We start from the raw sequence: 18,652 nt of genomic DNA, 5'->3' as shown, positions 1-18,652 counted from the left end.
GTTTTTAGAGTTCGGGAGAGCCGTGCTCTTACCATTTGACCTGAAAGACCACTCACCACACAAACTAATCGGCGTCGTTAAGAAGCTGGGTTTATTTGGTCGAGTGTGAATAGGTGTGAGGCACAATAAACCCTTTCGGGTTGCGGTGGAGGGTCGAATAGACCCTCTCACTTTGGACCTAACCTAACCTTAACAATACCTAGTGCACTATGGAAGATTTCCCTGTCTTTTTATGTAAAGTACCACTTTCTACTAACGAAAAACAACTAAACAAATCACGACTTATTATTGAATGATAATTGAATATTTTTAATATACGACTTTTTGTCGAAAGTCATGCAATATGAAATTTTATATGTTTTCTGGCAGATAATTGAAAATGGTTCATAGACGATTCTATCGATTCCATTTGATCTAAAGGACTACCTTGCGGTTTTTTTCGAAGTTGCAGGTGGATATAGTTTTTTTATTCTGTAGGGTCAGGTCAGTTTATTGGTCAAATTGAAACAGTGGTATAGTTCATTATGTAAAACAAATTAATTATTGGATATTATTATTGTAGACGATTAGTTTGAAAAGTTCAGAAATCTTGTTGAAAATGCCCTTGCAACAAAAGCGTACCACAATCTTGATGAATATTACATCAATTATTTTATTGCCATGACATGTGAACTTATATTCAAATTGTGTATATTTGTTTTTTACATTTTTTGAAAGGGACTATACAAACTATTTTGTCTACAAACTTTGTTAAATTTGATTTTGTGTTGTTATATTTTATCTATCAGATATGTGAACTCAGTTTTGCTCAACTGTATTTCTGGGTATTTATGTTTTTGAATTGTTTCTTTTCTTTTATTCTTTGAAGTGCTATACATACTAGATTTATTAACAAGCTTTGTCAATAAGATTGTATTTTCTTGGACAATAAGGTATATGTCTATATTCACAATTTTTCATATGCATATCAAAATAATCTCTCACCTGGTATCTATTTAAAATTTTGCTAACACAACCATGGGACACTCTCAGTTGTCTAGAAATCACACAGGGCCGTACTCCAGCAGCTGCCATTTCTACTATTTCTCTCCTTTTTTGGTTCGGAAGTGGCCTTCCGTTTATAAAAACTCCTCCCAGTTGATTAACTCGGCCCTGTCCTGTAAACAAATATTGATTTCATGAATCACGAGGAAAATGAAACTGAATAAGAAAATATTGGTTGAAGTTGGTAATATATTCAGAAAAGAACAGTGATAATATATTTACTTCAGTTCTGGAAAGGGCAAAACCAATCACATATTAGAATATTTTTTGGAGAATAAGCTAATGCAAAAACAAAAATGTATATGTACTATGGATTCAATGGATTTCTTACGTCATCGACCTACTTGATTGGATTATTTGGTATATAATGACCCAGAAAAATATGTTTAAACTTGTCTCTGTATTTCATAATGGAAAAATATTAATTCTTATATCATTATCATGGTACGTGATATTTTGGAATCGATATTTCCAAGCATATATTGAATTTGAACATTTATCACTTTTCAACATCTTCCTTCTTGGCCAGTGCTCTTTGCAGATTCTCTCCATTCTTCCACCACCAGCACCTTGTCAGAAAATAATAACGAGGACAAGCAGATCTGTCAAGAATTTTCTAGTAAGGACTATATACAAAGTGTAATTTTTTACAAGAATTGAAAATTTGCGAAACTTTGAACTTATCTTTTTTGTCTCACGCTCATTTTGGCTCTAAAGTCACCATGACCTTGCGGGAATCATGCAGGAAAAACTAACCGTCATAAAAAACAATTATTGCGTAATCGGTTAATGTAGGTAGTCACGAAAACAGCAAAAATTATACATAATAATTGTTGGATTCTTACTTTTTCCAATGTTTCAATTTTACAAAAGACTCACTCAACAAAGTTATTTTAAATAATGAAAAAGGCATGTAAATCCAAACATATACAAAACCGAAAAGTCAAAAGCAAATGTGACGTTGAAAATGTTCTTACAGCCCCAGAGAAAATGTGATTATTATGATATTTGCATATACATATACAGTGAGATTTAAATGTAAGTGAAGAATTATTAATGATCTATAATGTTTCTTGTTATATTGAAATTATCTGCTGATTTTGTTGATCAAAAGTTAAAATATAATTGTTAATTTGATTTAAATTTTGTATTATATTATTATTTTTAGTTATGTGAACCATTTCCAGAAATAGCCTTTTGAATTTATTATTTTCAGCTGCATAAATTTTTGTATTTCCTTAATCCATAACATGGTCTGAAGAGATAACATGTTCAGCCAGTCCACAAGAACGTTTGTTGAGTCTGCAGTCAATTTATTTATTATTAAATTTAATTATTGTCATTAGAAGGAGAATTATCTGTTTTGGAAATTTCATACTACGTGAAGTTAGGGTAGATGAATTTGGGTCACTTGAAATATGATTGAATTTGGGTGAGTTAAATATTTATTCACAAGCTAAGGAGAATATGAATTTTCTATTAGATATTTTTTAACAATTTTAAATCATTTTCAACAAAATCTGGATGAGACAATCTTGTAACTCTTTTTTTAAGAGATAACATTGAGTTGGTTTTCATCCTTGAAGGATACTGTGAAAAATAACTAATGAACCTATTGGTAGGTATAGTTCAAGTAAACGATATAGTGCACCCAGCATTCCTGCAGTTCCCCTTTAATAAAAAATTTTGTTATTCAATAATCATTTCTGATTATATAAGAATCACAATAACTATATTATATATATATATATATATATATATATATATATATATATATATATATACACGACGTTTATCGAGTGTCTTGAGTGATATGTCCGACATAGATGAGTGGGAAAGTAGTGATTCAAATAACAGAGTGTATGATTGAAAATACTTCTGAATATTACTTACTCGCATTTGAATTGGTGTGAACCACAATAAACCCTTGCGGGTTGCGGTGGAGGGAGGGATAGACCCATTCACTTGTGACCTAACCTAACCTAACTACTTACTCACATATATATATATACAATCGATCACTTCAGAAACACTTCACTAACTTTCTTCAAAAGCTTCACTGTCGTCATTTAAATCAATAAGGAATTTATTTCCACCATTGATATGGAAGTGTCCAATCTCCATAAAGTCTTTTTTAACTACTATTACTTTTTTAATCCTTTTCTGCCAGTCTTCTTTGGTAATATTAGATACTTCTTCTTTAACTAGCTCTTTATCAAATTTTGGAAAATTATTTTTACGCCTGATGCTTTGTTTCAATTTTCCCCAAATCAACTCGATGGAATTGAAAACACAAAAATAGGGGGGCCGTCTCAGTATGGTGTGTCCATACTTTTCAACAATACTCTCAAGGGCATACACTTTTTCAAATTTTTTTGTCTGTAAAACTTCAAGTAGTTGGTTTTTGGTATAGTTATCTTCAAAATACAAATTGTTATCCATTAAAAAACTTTGTATTTTATCTTTCGTCGAATTTTTATTCAGTACTTTGATGAGCTGTTGCGAATGATATAGGAAGCGTTGTCAAGAACTATTACACTATTCGCATCCAAATTTGGGATCAATATGTTTTCAAACCATTCCTCAAAAATATTAGCTTTCATGTTCTTATGATAGTCAACATTGCAGTCCTCAAGTTTTTCTCCACATAATTTCAAAGAATTCGGAACCCATCCTTTACTTCATTCGCAATACACAATGATTAGTCGCGATCCTTTGTTTTCAGGCATGTTAGGCGTACACATTCTCGAACCATCAGTCCACCCTTTTGTGACTGTGTCGTGAGTCTCATACCAAGTTTCGTCCAAATAGAGAATTTGCTGTTGTTCTTGTCTATATTTAGTTATTTGTTCTAAGTATTTGTTACGTAATTCCACTATTCTTCTGCTTTCCATAACTGCTTGACGTTTGTTTATCATTTTAAATCTAAATACTAGTTTCTTTATCCAATTCTGAAGAGTTTTGTCACAGCAGCTCACGTTATGGCAGGAAGTATTCAATTTCATCCTTATTATTTCAATTGTAGGAATCTCATTGCTTCTGTAACAGTCGTATATTGTTTTTTTAATGATTTTATTAGATGAACATCTAAAGGTTTTGGTAATCCCGCATCAAATCGTGTCTTGCGTTCATAAGGTTTGTTTTTGACTATTTTACGTACAGTTGAGAAATGAATTTCGCTCAAATATGATGTTGCTTGTAATAGTTTTTTCCCTCGAAACCAAACTTGATATGTAGATTCTTATATACATTGAAACATATTCTCTGTGTTGCAATATTCAAATGATAATAATAATAATAATTATATTTATTTATCCTTTGAGACGTTAACAACGTATATGGCATGTCAGTACAACACGTTAAAATAGTATAAAGAAAATAAACATACATAAAGATAAAATATCTCAGTAGTTTTAAAGTATAAAAATGTATAAAATATAAAGAAAAAAAAAACAAGTTTTGTCAAAATTAGATGTATAATAAAATAATAAAATCTGGATGAAAGTCTGAACCGCAATCAGCTAAAGTCGTCTAAAAGGAATTCACTGACTGTAATAATCCTTATACAGGAGCAAATTTTTAACTTCTCTTTTAAATGACATCAAACATGGTTTTAAAGTGATCAGGTAGGTGATTGAATAATTTTATTCCCATATATTTGGGTGACTGTTCAAATTTAGAGGATCTGTGTCTAGGAATACTTAACAATTTTCCATTTCTGGTTGAGTAACTGTGGTGAGAAGAATTTGTGTTATATTTTGTTAAATTATCGTGGATGTATAGCATTTGAATATGAAAATACAAGAGAATGGCAGGATTTGATATGATATGAAGTGCTGTTTGCACGATTCTCTCCATGGGATATCAAATAATTTTCTGTTTTTTTTTTGGAATAAAAACCCTATCTTTGTTGGTGGCATATCCCAAAAGAACCACATTGTAGCTTAAATGGCTGTAGACCAAGCTATAATATACGTCCAGCAAGGCATGCAAGGGCATAAAATGTTTTTTATTCTGGAGAGAGCATAGTACGCTTGGTTAACTTTTTTACAAGTGACTGTAATGTGTTCAGACCATCTTGAGCAATCATCCACATAGACTCCTAGAAATTTTGTAAAATTCGTTGATACCAATTCCACCCCTCTAATATCAAAGACAGCAGGATGTTTATCAAGACCGATGGAAGAACTAAAATGAATACATTTTGTTTTATTCAAGTTAACAATCAGATTGTTTAACTTGCACCAATCTAAGAAGTGTGTTATAAACCTTTCCGTTGATGACTTTAATTCCTCTAGGCTGTGTGCTGAGACCGCTAACGAGGTATCGTCAGCAAAGAGAGTGAGACTATTGTTGTTGATGTTGAAGTATTTGGGTAGATCATTGACGAATAATAGAAAGATAAGCGGTCCCAGGACAGAGCCTTGAGGAACTCCTGAACTGATTGGTTGAGGATCAGATAGTGTATCTTTTATTTTTATCACGGTACGGTCTGAAAAAAAATGTTTGAGCCATTGTAAAAATACACCCCTAAATCCTAGATTAGAAAGTTTGGTTTCAATAAAGTCATAAGATAGACAGTCAAATGCACGTGAGAGGCCAAAAAATATTCCTGCCACGTGCATACCATTGTCTAGGGAGTTATAGATGATTTCAGCAAAACTACAGGCAGCTGACTGTGTGGACTTGCTTTTACGAAAACTGTGCTGGCAGGCAGTAAGAATCTTAAAATTATACAGAAAGTTGAATCCAAATGTATCCAAATCTTATTCACTGGTATCTCTTTTTCGCATTGTTCACCAGCGCTATTGGAATCACTACACAGGATTGTATCATACTCGTTATTATTATTAGTACTTGTCCAAGGACGCCACATTTTAAACAAATAACAAAAATTTCAAGTGATTATAGCTTCACCAACATCGAATTTCAACACTCAAATCGCGATCAGTTCCTGAACTGATCATTGACGGCACAACTGCGGTACTCATCGCTACATTCTATTGGTCACCGTAACATGACTTCAAATTTAATTTTATGACTCTTCAGCCAATCATAAAACTCGGTTAGTAAAAATTATCCAATACGAACCGCCAATTCTTCAGTCCACGTGGACTAATTCGTAGCGGCATTATTTCTTTGTTATGGTTTTTTTGGCCTTTGAGTTCGCCGACAGCTTTAAGAATTACTATATCAGTTACTTCGACTATACATATAGATTTTCTGTACCACATAGTCTTGAGAACGTTTTCTTCATGACATGAAAGTCATCAGGTTAGGTTAGGTTAGGTTACTGGCGTAATTGTCATGTTTCGAAGTCTGTTCTTCTTTGGTTTCGCGCAACTATTTTTTTTGGATCGGATCGTCACAACACGAAACGTTCACGACAGTGGTTGGACACAGCAGATTCCTACTGTGAAAAAATCGGAGAAATGTCCTGAATGGCGAAGGTTCCCACTGTTAGAACTTTCGCCATTCAGGACCAATCAAAAACCGCCGCCGTCGACTTCATCGAATCCAGAGCACCCAATTTATATGTTGACGAAATTAATCGACTTGTGTCTTACGTTGGCCAAAATGCACTGATTCAAATGTCGCTTATTTCGATTGAATTGAATAAGAATCCACAAGATATCACAGTTTGAAGTAAAACGACACAGAATTTTCTAAACGACCTAATCTGTTTTAAATCTGTTTTTCCGTTAATCAGCTGTCGCCCACATACGAACGACAACTCTCAAAAGTTGAGAAACTTGTGCGAGCTAAGGACTAACGAGGTCTTACCTTTTAACGTGTGATTTCTAATACGGGTAAAGATTGGGAAATTGGGCCTTTTTTAGATGTGTTGTAGAACGAGTATTACTGATTTACGAATGAATCTTATATCATACCATGGGTTTGTGGAGCTTTTGCTTAGCTCAGCCTCCCATTAGTTTGTAGGTACCAGAGGCGTAACCGAATATATTTATGGAAAGGATTCGAAGGAGAAATTTTTCATGTACGATGTAGTTTTTATCTTTACAGAAAAATCATTTTTCAATGGATTTCATCCACATATATTTTGGGTTGAGTTTTGTGTAAAATTTTCTACAGATTTCTCTAAACAGTTTTTTTGGTATGATTCGACGGATTATGTGATAATTATTACAAGTGATATATTGTGAGGACACAAAGGAACCATATTTTGTGGTGGCATTCTAATCATCTAGAAGGTTTGTTGAATGAAGTTTGTAAGGAAGGCAATGAATTTCTATCAGACTCCAATATTTATTTTTTCAAATTCAGATAGAAATAACTTTTTTGGGTAGGTGTTTTCCCACATCGTAGAATATTTTCTATACTCAATGCTCCTTTTCTTTTTTATCTGTTCCTATTGTAATTCAGTTTCCTTCAGAAATAACAAAAACTATCTTGGTTACCGATTGCCAAATGTACTACTTATCAAATTTGAGAATTTTATATTACATGAAATGGTAGTAGTAGGCCAAAGGATTAAGCCGTCAATACAGAACGTATATACGAACTCGTATATACCTATGATAAATATAATGAAGTATATACCTATATTGGGGTGGTAGCGGCTCAATTTTTTGAAATTCAGGTCAACAGTTTTGGATATTTTAAAATAATTCTTAAAATTGAGAATCTATATTGCAGTCAAGAGATATTTTAACTTCTTAACAAAGCAATAGGATGCATTTAGGAAAATCAGTTTTCTCTCAACAAGTTCAATATCTCCTTAGTTGTATGGGTGAATGGTACGAGATAATCTCTAGTAACCTTGGATGATCGTGAAAAAGAAAAACAGAAAATGTAAAAGACAAAAGGTGTTTACTTCACAATACAGAATATAGGTAATTATTCACAAAATAACCTATTTCAAAATCAGGAAATATATGAAAGACATAATGTACAATCACTGGTAAATCTGTCTGTTTCAAATCTGTTTTTCCGTTAACCAGCTGTCGCACCCCTACGAACGACAACCCTCAGAATTCGAAACTTGTGTGAGCTAAGGATTAACGAGGTCTTACCTTTTAACGTGTGATGTTTTGAATATTATTTTTTGTTTTTTTATCCGTAGATACCTACTATCAACCTTAAACTCATGATATGTTGTTATTTCGAGAAGTTGATAACTGTTTTCAAAAACACTCTCCATGTGGAAATATGATTAATACATTAGGCTCGATATAATTATGTTTATCTTGAATGGAATGACCAACAAATCTTGAATAGATATCTATAAAGTTTAACTGGATTTCCAAAAACTTCTGGTTATTTCAAAAATGTAGTAAAAATCAACACGTTTTTTATTGCAGTCGAGGTAACTGATTTTTTTAGTCAGTTCTGGTCTATACCTAGGAACCGATCTATCTATTGGGCTAGTAAATGGCAATAAAGTGCTTTATCATGAAATGTCTTGGAAAGTAGGCCAAGCAATACGAACAGTTTTTGATTTACAATAGCTTTTACGAGTTTATTGATTCTTACTTTCGAAGTCTTTTCTGGTCCCAATAAATTGAAACTTTCCCTCATTGTCCTGTTGATAGTTGTAAAATAACCGTAAAAGAAATCGAATTCAACTGTTGCATAAAATTCATGGTGAGTGATATAGGTACTTATATCTCCCTTTTTATTATATAATACAAGAAACAAGGTGTAAAATAATGACAGTTTTGAGTCATAAGTCGCAAGCCTTAAATCACAAGAAGTGCAGGGGGTCATCTGGCTGAAATACCTAACATATGTCAAAAATAACTACCTAATAATCATACTCCAATATGCAAACTATATTCTGTCATTCCGTATTTTTGGTATTGTTGTTCAGGTTTCTGTTTAAAGTTATTGGATACCGCTTCTGTGCCAAGTGTTTCTGTTCGAAATAAGTTTTCATTTGAGATCTTAAATTTCTGAACTATCTTAAACTATAGAAAAAAACGACAATATCTCAGTTTTCGAAGACAGGTTTGAAATCAGAGTGATATTTTCTGTCATGGTGAATAAGGTTGAAGTAGCTGATTTTGAGAAATTTATAGCAGTAATTTTTCCGGATGAACTTTTCAGTTTGCCTTTTATTACACTTTAGCAAATTCTCTATTGATTTAGCTTTGTTTATTGTTCATATTGTGGAAGGTTATATACCTAAAAAACACTGAGAAGTATATTTATATTTATTTCTAAAGAAAGTTGCGATTGAGTAATTTGTTTCATAACTAGATATAATGTAGATACTTAATATAGGTGAATAATAGAAATTGGGAATAGTTAGGGTTAGATTTATTGAGTCGACCAATAATTTAATAAAATCCCGAGAACATGAAATGAAGAATTTTATCTTGAATCATCATATCACACGACAGCTTTTGCTTATAAAACTAAATTTAAAAAATTCTGAAAGTGCAAACATTTTGATCAGTTTGACTTGTTTTAGGTAGCTATATAGGTACTACGTGGGATATACGTTGACATTACTTCCAGAAAAGTTGAAGAAAACATAAATTCAAAAAAATTTAAAAATCCCATTCTTAGCATTTATTTTCATGAATGTCAAAATCATTAAGTCTGGAAAATCATAGTTATTTGTCTGAAATATCAATGTTGACAATGCTTGTCTTGAGTACCGATTTCTTTTTTTTTTTCTAAACGCTTGAATAGATATAGTGCATTGAAGAGTTTTAAGGTGCCCAGTTTGTACTATCCCAAAGTCTTCATATTTTTTTCATTTGAAAGTACCTAGTCGCTAAAAATTGTTGAGGCAATATAACCAAAGAGTTCATTTTTGATTCCATTTACCAATAAATGTTTCGGAAACATTATGTTTGACAGAGGTTTACTTCTCCATATGTGAAGCATTCATACTAACCTTGAAAGGGATAAACAGAAAAGCAAGGCCTGTGCATAATTCCAAAGTTTCCTGTAACAGTCATTTCGCTCAGAAAGCTGGTTTAGTATCAACAGTTCAGGAAACTACACCATCGAATCATTCACAAAAATTGAAAAAGTCACAATTATTATTTTTATCACTCAATGTCACTCAACTCAGTTCATACACGTCGAAAGATTTTTGAACGTTTAACTCAACATCCACTTTAACAGTGTTGACTACTCTGAAAGAATCATGGAGAGGAACTAACTCATAATATTATGACTCGAGCTGGTGTTAAAAGTTGTTGGCTCCGCCCTATTTGGCCACACCCACCGTAAGACCAGCTTAGCGTCGGTAGGTGAAGAAGCTTAAACTTTATTATAGAGATTATTGCCGATTATAAGTCCTGTTATTACTAATTACAGTTGTTGGATTAAATTTATGGACCAATATCCAAAGATGGACCGTCGTTATTATTTCGTGTAGAAGATTACAAATTATATACCTATTCTGGTGTACTTATGACACTCATTTGTCTCGAAACACCACTTCACTGAATACCTACTGCGATTTATTCGATTCTAGATATTTGCATTGAAATAATTTTTGATGAATAATTAAAACGTCGAACCATTGACTGCCAATGGGCAGAAAGACTGAGGTTTTTGGGATATCGAATGAACAACGTTTGAATTTGTTTAGACTAGTATCAACCATCAATAATTCTCTGATCTAGGTGTTAGTTTTGATTCATCCCTCTCTTTCAATAAACCTATTGACAGTACTCTAACAGCAGCTTATCGCATGTATGGATTCTTAGTTAGAAATACAAAAGACTTCGAAAAAGCTTCAACATTGAAATTACTTTATTTCACTTTTGTTCGATCTAGGCTGGAATATGCATCTGTCTTGTGGAGTCCCTACTATCAGATTCATATAAATCAAGTAGAAGCCATACAGAGGCGCTTCCTAAAATATATGTATTTTAAACTTGAAGGCACGTATCCTACTGTAGGAATACCCTATTATGAATTGCTTGTAACTCACAATTTTTGTAGTCTCGAGGTAAGGCGTAAATATAATTCTTTTTTTTATTCAAGGTCATAAACAATATCATCACCTGCTCTCAACTGTTACATATGTTGAATTTTTGGGTTCCTAGACGGGCATCTAGGAATAGTGTCTTAACACTCCGCGTACAAATATAATGAAAAAATCTCCAATTTATACAATGTGCGATACCTCTAATTCTGTTAGTCATGTCCTAGATATATTCAACTGACAGATTATACAAATGAAAAGACATTTTTTAGCTAACTGACAGTTCTGTTTTTAATTTTTTTTACATAGATTCACAAATTATATTACGTAGGTACTTACTACATATTTGTGAACGCCACTGTTAATCCCTATTCTGTAATTGGGTTCATCCTGTAGAATAGTGTGTGAAATAAATAAACTCAAGATTGTCAAGATTTTTCTATTTAGGCACTTTGGATTCTTTGGCATAGAATGAATCCAATAAAAATCTTTTATCACATACCAGAACCGTAATACTCTTATCGACGCCCGTAAGCAGGTTGCCGGTATCAAATATTCTTATCTTAATGAATATTGAACAGAACACTTTTCAAAAAATATGTTCGGAACTATTGGTTTAATCAGAAGCCGATTTTGCCTATTACCGATTAAATATCAATTCCGATATGAGACATTCGGTATCTATATAGATAGGTACCACAAACAAGGTCTGTTAAAAAAATAAGGCGAATATTCAAATTTCGCGGGCGATGTACATTCGATTAGCGATTTTTTTATGTTAGTACACTCTTTTGGATATATGTTCATAGTTTCAACTGTTAAGTTTGTTCTTGAAAGGCATAAAAGTTAACAGTGTTTAGCGTGTTCGGCGAGTTTCTGCGCCTCCGAAAAAAAATTGATAAAATAATTTTTCATTAAAATTTGTGTGAGAAATGGAATCAAGTGCTCAAAAACACATGAAATGTTGACAGTGGCATACGATGATTGTACTCTGAGTCAGAAAAATGTTTAAAGTTGTACAAGATTTTCACAGAAAGTCGAGAAGATGTGAATGACGACGCTCGCCTTTAACGCCCCAGCACATCAACAATCGATGAAAATAATGAGAAAATTAAGAAAAGTTGCTGAGGATGTCGGAATATCAGATGGCTCATGGCAATTTTTTCGTAAATTTTGGGCATAAAGCGTGTGGCAGCAGAGTTCGTTCCGAAATTGCTAAATTTTGATCGAAAGAGATGTTGAATGACGTCGAAGGTGATCGGGATTTGTTTAAAAGGGTCATAACTGGGTATATGATTATGACATCGAAACCAAAGTCGAATCGTCCCAATAGAAGGGCTCAGAAGAGGGAAAACTAAAAAAGCACGCAAAGTTCGATCAAATGTCAAGATTTTGCTCAGAGTTTCATTCGATTAACGTGGCATAGTGCATCAGGAGTTCTTCTCCTCTTCTTTTAAGGTCTTTGCTTCCAGTAGGCGCAGTAGACCAAGCATCAGGAGTTCTTGCCACATGGTCGTTCGGTCAATTATCTTGAAGTTATGTACTGCTTGCGAGAAGCAATACGAAGAAAACATCCAATATTGTGGAAAAATATTTCATGGCTTTTGATTACGATAATGCACCTGCTCATTCGTCATTGCTTGCTCGTAGTTTTTTGACAAATACAACATCGTAATCATGCCTCATCAGAAACCGTATTCTCAAGATTTGGCGCCTGCGACTTTTTCCTGTTTCCAAGATTGGAGAGACCCTTGAAGGTACGGCGTTTTGCGACGATTTAAAAGATAAAAACCGAATCGCTGAGAGAGTTCAAGGACGTACCAAAAATTACATATTAGAACTGCTTCAAGGATAGGAAAAAACGCTGGCACAAGTGTATTATATCTGAGGGAGACTACTTCGAAGAGGAAAAATAATAATTGATGAATGAATAAATGAAGTTTTCAGCTTCAGACGTGTTTTTAAGAGCTCGGTAATTTTCTTTTGTCAAAACAAATGGAACAGACGTAAATATGTGTTTTAGTGCTGAAGTATAGTTGCCACGTTGTTTTGAAAGTATTTCTATTTACATAATACATATATGCCTACTATAAATGTATAAAAATACGGTTTTTATATTGTATATAGGTACTATAACTGAATTATTTCATTGATAATGACCCAGAAAATGTATTTCAAATTGTTCATTCAACTTTTACTGTAATGCAGCTAGGAAATATTAATGCTTCTGATTACGAGACCGGCCCTGGTCTTTGAGCCCCTCAAATCCGCCACTGACAATCGGTATAGAATATCTTTCAAAGGTGTCTTTTTCCTCAATCGATGGATATGTTTTAAATCAATTTTTTTCACTTACTTCTTTTCGACTGTTCTGTAAAACTCCTCATAATAATTTCCTTATACATATTACTTTTGTGCCCTTGTAGATTAGGTATAGTCTAAGTAAACGATATTTTGCGGCGGCAAAATTGGCGGCAGTCTCAAAGGCCAAAAAAACCAATACATAGAAATGATCCAGCAGCGAACTAGTCCACCGCATGGGAGCTGACACCCAGTTCTTTCGCCATCCCACGCATCGTTTGTGATGGGTCAGTCTTCACCAAGGTCCTCAAATCCTAGTCCTCGATTATTGTGGTTCGGCCACTTCGGGGCTCAACTTCGAGGTTAAAATCTCCGGAACTAAATTGCATTCATTAACACCATCATTGCCAAATATAGTCGAAGTGAACGATATTGTGCACTCTTAAAATTGGCAAAAAAACCAATACATAGAAATTAACCGGCAGCGAAGTAGTCCACGTGAACTGTAGACTTGGCAGTTCGTATAGGATAATTTTTACTAACCGAGTTTTATGATTGACTGAAGAGTCATAAAATTAAATTTAAAGTCATGCTACGGTGACGAATAGAAATCGGGGAATGCGGAGATGGTTATCGCCGTCGTGTTCAGTTCAGGAACTGATCGCGATATAAGTGTTGAAATTCGATATTGTTGCAGTTATAATTACTTGAAATTTTTGTTATCTGTTTGAAGTGTAGCGTCCTTGGACAAGTAATTTATAATAGTAATAACGAGTGTGATAACAACGCAGACTCTTTCCAGTGTAGCGATTTCAATAGCAATGGTGAACAATGCGAAAAAGAGATACCATTGAATAAGTTTCGGTTGCATTTGAATATTGAAACACATCAGAGAGTATGTTTCAAGGTATATAAAAATCTACATCTCAAATTTGGTTTCAAGAGAAACAAGCAACATCAGATTTAATCGAAATTCCTTTCTCAACTGTAGGTACGTAAAATAGTCAAAAACAAATCTTATGAACGCAAGACGCGATGTGTTACAGAATTATCAAAACTTTTAGATGTTCATCTAATAAAATCTTTGGAAAAAATAAAATTCGACTATTACAAAAACAGTTTCCTACGACTGAAATCATAAGAAGGACGAAATTGAATACTTCCCCCATAACGTAAGCTGCTGTTACAAAACTCTTCAGAATTGGATAAAGAAACTAGGATTTAGATTTAAAATAATAAACAAACGTCAAGCAGTTATGGAAAGCAGAAGAATAGTGAAATTACGCGAATACTTAGACAAGAACAACGGCAAATTTTCTATTTGGACGAAACTTGGTATGACACTCACGACACAGTTACGAAATGGTGGACTGATGGTTCGAGAATATGTACGCCTAACATGCCAGAAAACAAGATAAGAAGGTAATAGAGCTAATTAAATTAAAGTAGCTGATATTACCGAAAAAGAAAAGGATTAAAAAAGTAATTTTAGTTGAAAAAGACTATATATATATATATGGAGATTGGACACTTCCATATTGATGGTGGAAATGAATTCATTATTGATTTAAATGACGACAGTGATAGTGAAACAGAGAAAATAGAAGAGGACAGTGATAGTGAAACAGAGAATATGGAAGAGGAATTATCATAAGCTTTCGAAGGAAGTTAGTAAGTGTTTTTGAAGCGATCGATTATATGGGTTAGTTGGCTTAGTTGTTTTTCCGTTAGATATCTACCATACGTACTTATGAAGTCGTAGGTCTGCATGAGAGGAAAGGGGCAACCTTGAGCATGTCAGTGAGTAAGAAGTATTCAGAAGTGTTTTCAATTATCACCCTGTTATTTGAATCCCTACTTTCCCACTCACTTATATAAAAGAAATATTCATTATATATATATTATATATAGTTACTGTGATTCTTATATAATCAGAAATTATTATTGAATGAAGAAATTAGTTAGCTCCCTTACTATATTAATAAAGGGAAGCTGTTGGAAAGTAGGTTGCACTATATCGTTTACTTGAACTATACCTATACTTGTCCAAGGATTTTTCATAGGAAAATTCAATCTTGAACTATATATCTACACTTGAAAACATATGTATATCACATCAGTCTATTTCAAAGTTCGTTATGGTGTTTTATGAACCTCAATATATCACAATCAAACGATAATAATGAGAAAACATTCACGAATATGTAGCTTCGAAGCTAAAATCTCCGGAACGAAACTTCTCAAACCAACGTCGAACAGTGCGTTCATTAACACTATCATTAACACTATGATATCATTAGTTCAATTTGAATTCGTAGAGGAAATTGAATAGGAAGTACTTATATAGTTTCGAAAAATAAGAAGTCAAAGAATCGGAGAGGCGCGGTAGATAGATAGATAGTAGATAGATAGTAGAAGATTCCGAATTATTCGAGGCTTTCGCTACTTCAGTGATGCACCTAACATTTTCCATTATTCGATTATACTATTGGTTCAAACATTTGAAGAGAAGACAACACTGGAAAAATAAAAATTCGGGCAACTAAAATGATGTGAGTCTTAAATAGTCTGACAAAATTGTTAAGGCTTTCGCAGCTGAGGTTTTCAGTCTCACTGCTTTTATTCGGGTTTGAACTCAAGGTGTATAAACCTCTGAGGAAGCTAGCCAGTCGAGCTAGTGAAGGAAGAAAATTCAAAAATCGTCGACCTGCAAACCCGAATAAAAATAGTGACACTGTTAATTAGTCTGTTGGTGACTATCCGACACTTCCAATATAGAAACTTGCAAGTGCTTCAAATGTGTGCAAACGTATCAACTCCTCTGCAATTCATTGTATCTCTGCAATATGTGCTTATTGAAAATCATCTATGTGCAAATTTTATGAATGTGCCAATTTTATACCTTATTCCACACCAAACATGAAAACTTCAAGCTTTTGAATTCATAAATTTTAGTCAATATAATCACCATTAATTGTGTTCACACTAAGTCAAAAAACTACAGAATGAAAAAAAAACTACACAAATCTACACGATGACTCAGTTTTGAATCCGGGTCTATGATGACCCCTGAGTATTTGAATTTCTCAGTATTTTCATTTGTTTGAGGCTTCCCGTCGATTCCGATTTTGAACTCGGAATTTTATTTAATTCCGACTTCAAACATGGAATTTAGTAAATTTAATTTCCAGGAAAATGTTCCAATGGCCCTTTGTATGCCCTCGCAATGTATAAAATATTATCGGTAAATTATTTTTAATTGATAATCTTTATCGAGAATAAATGATTTTGAGAAATGAATCCCTTTCAATCTCTTATTGAGCTATGTAGGCAAAATTAATAATTGATATGATATTGCTCTAAGACAATCTGTAAAAAAAGTAAGTCTAGCCATGTCTAGCTTGTCAAATCTAGGAAGAAACTTGAGAATCACCACAACCTGCGCGTTCCCTATAATTATATCACAATACCTATATTTGACAAGCCTTACATATCTATATTTTTTGTAAATTCTAGTTCGAACTCAGATTTTTTATTTCATCTACCTTTATTGCGTTTTTGTTCGGTTCTGGCTAGGGTACCATAAATATTGGCCCAAACTGTATACGATTCTGGGCATGCACCAAACCATAATGTGCAATAAATAAGTTTAATATTCCAAATGAGTATCTGTTGACGTTTACGATTTTATGATCGATGTTTATTGCTAGAAAGTCATTTTAAATTACTATACTATACAGAAAAGTGTCCTTAGCGAGGATGAAATTGAAAATTATGGGATCATGGGCTCATCTGGTTTAACAGTGGTACCACGCGAACAAAAAAAAATTGAATTTATTGGGGACTATAAAGTATTGAAAAGTACTGGAACTTATGTAATGAGAAATGGAAAGAGAAGAATTCTTATGAAATATTCATTTTGTAGAGTGCAAATAGAAAAGTGAACTGTTATTATTTGAACTACTTTAAGGTTTTCACTTTAATAAAATCAATAAAAACACTTTTGTCTACTTTCCACTAGTTATTTTATTTTTACGACCGGTTTCGGGTTTCATTAAGTATAAAAACTAACTAATACATTTCAAATCTGAAAAAGTAGTTATATAGGGAGTTTGTAGATGGATGTAGATATGCTGAATGCATTGAACAGAATATACAGGGTGTCCCTGGACTTCCTCTTTTCCTCTCGGAAATGTATAGATGGGGTCAAAATATCACCAGTACTTCATATAACTTTTTTTCCTAAAATCCTTCGTTACCAAGTAACGGGCCCTCGAAGTTACAAAATGAAAAATGTTTTTCTTTGATAACTTTTCAAGTGAATATTCAAAATCATCCAAATTTTGGTAATTGACTAAACAAATGAATTCCGTCGATGAGCTTTCATGCAGGAGTCAGTTGTTTTGCTACAAAGTCAGGAACGGACTACCCCCGATGGTCCACACCCCGAAACTTTGAAATGACAGATATTTTTCAATATTTTTCAACAAATTAAGGTTACTTGGACAATTTTATGAATAAAAGTGCTCGTATGGAAAGTCGATCGGAGCAACGAGTCTTGATAAAAATGTAGTTTCACTCGACGACATCAAACCCGCTCGTCCACCATTATTTGAAATGAATAATTATCAAAGCAGAAATAATAATGATAACGTTAATTCAACAACATTTATCCTGAGATGTCTACCATTATTCGAAAATATTAGTTTTTAAGGAAAATGGAAATGATAGGTAAAATGTTCATAACGAATTTTTATAATGCAAACACGTTTAACTAACGAAACTCAAGAGCCTCAAGAGCAAACAGAAATGAAAAATCCGCTACAGAAACTGCTCGATATGACCACCTTCTCTCTCTATACATTTTCTTAGTCTGCAAAGACACCCTCTCTGTACTTGAAATAGCATTCCAGGGTCGTTTCGTATGGCTTCACAATGTAATGTTATTCTATTCAACAATGCATCTCTTGTGTGAATAGGTGTAGCGTAAACAAGGCTTTTTAGATGCCCCCACAGAAAGAAATCCAATGGATTTAAATCCGGAGACCGCGATGGCCATGAATATGGCCCACCTCTACCAATCCATCTATTGTGGAAAATATGGTTCAGATGGTCACGCACAATCAAAGTAAAATGAGGAGGAGCGCCATCATGCATAAACCACATATCTCTTCGGGTTTGCAATGGAACATGTTCCAAAAGTCCATTCAAATCGTTCTGAATGAACTCCAAATAACGTTCTCCATTCAATCGGTCCTGTAGAACGAATGATCCTATAAGATGGTTTCCTATGATACCAGCCCAAACATTCACGTTGAATTTCCGTTGGTGTTTGGTTTGCAATATCCCATGGGGATTTTCTTCGGCCCATATATGGAGATTATGATAGTTGATAAC

At 33.5% G+C, this 18,652-nt stretch overlaps 1 protein-coding gene across 3 annotated transcripts in view; it reads right to left on the bottom strand.

Moving 5' to 3' along the window:
• Positions 1-18,652, bottom strand: part of Prd (paired) — a 72,011-nt gene that overhangs the window by 33,811 nt on the left and 19,548 nt on the right. The window contains exons 1-2 of one of the 3 annotated variants that reach the window (XM_023160794.2): positions 9,911-10,161; positions 985-1,157 (exon numbers count right to left, since the gene is read on the bottom strand). In XM_023160794.2, the coding sequence (XP_023016562.2) occupies positions 985-1,157; positions 9,911-9,974 (237 nt within the window). In that variant the 5' untranslated portion in view covers positions 9,975-10,161. Of the gene's footprint in view, positions 1-984; positions 1,158-1,889; positions 1,978-9,910; positions 10,162-18,652 lie in introns of those variants that run through there. The other 2 variants (XM_074170660.1, XM_074170661.1) reach the window with 2 other exon arrangements.

Source organism: Leptinotarsa decemlineata, unplaced genomic scaffold (assembly GCF_025532065.1).
Source record: "Leptinotarsa decemlineata unplaced genomic scaffold, Ldec_3_MD MMD2_P_RNA_scaffold_9, whole genome shotgun sequence".
In the NCBI taxonomy this organism is placed as follows: Eukaryota; Metazoa; Arthropoda; class Insecta; order Coleoptera; family Chrysomelidae; genus Leptinotarsa; species Leptinotarsa decemlineata.
The sequence above is the reverse complement of the archived record's forward strand: the minus strand, read 5'-3'. Positions and strand labels throughout refer to the sequence as shown.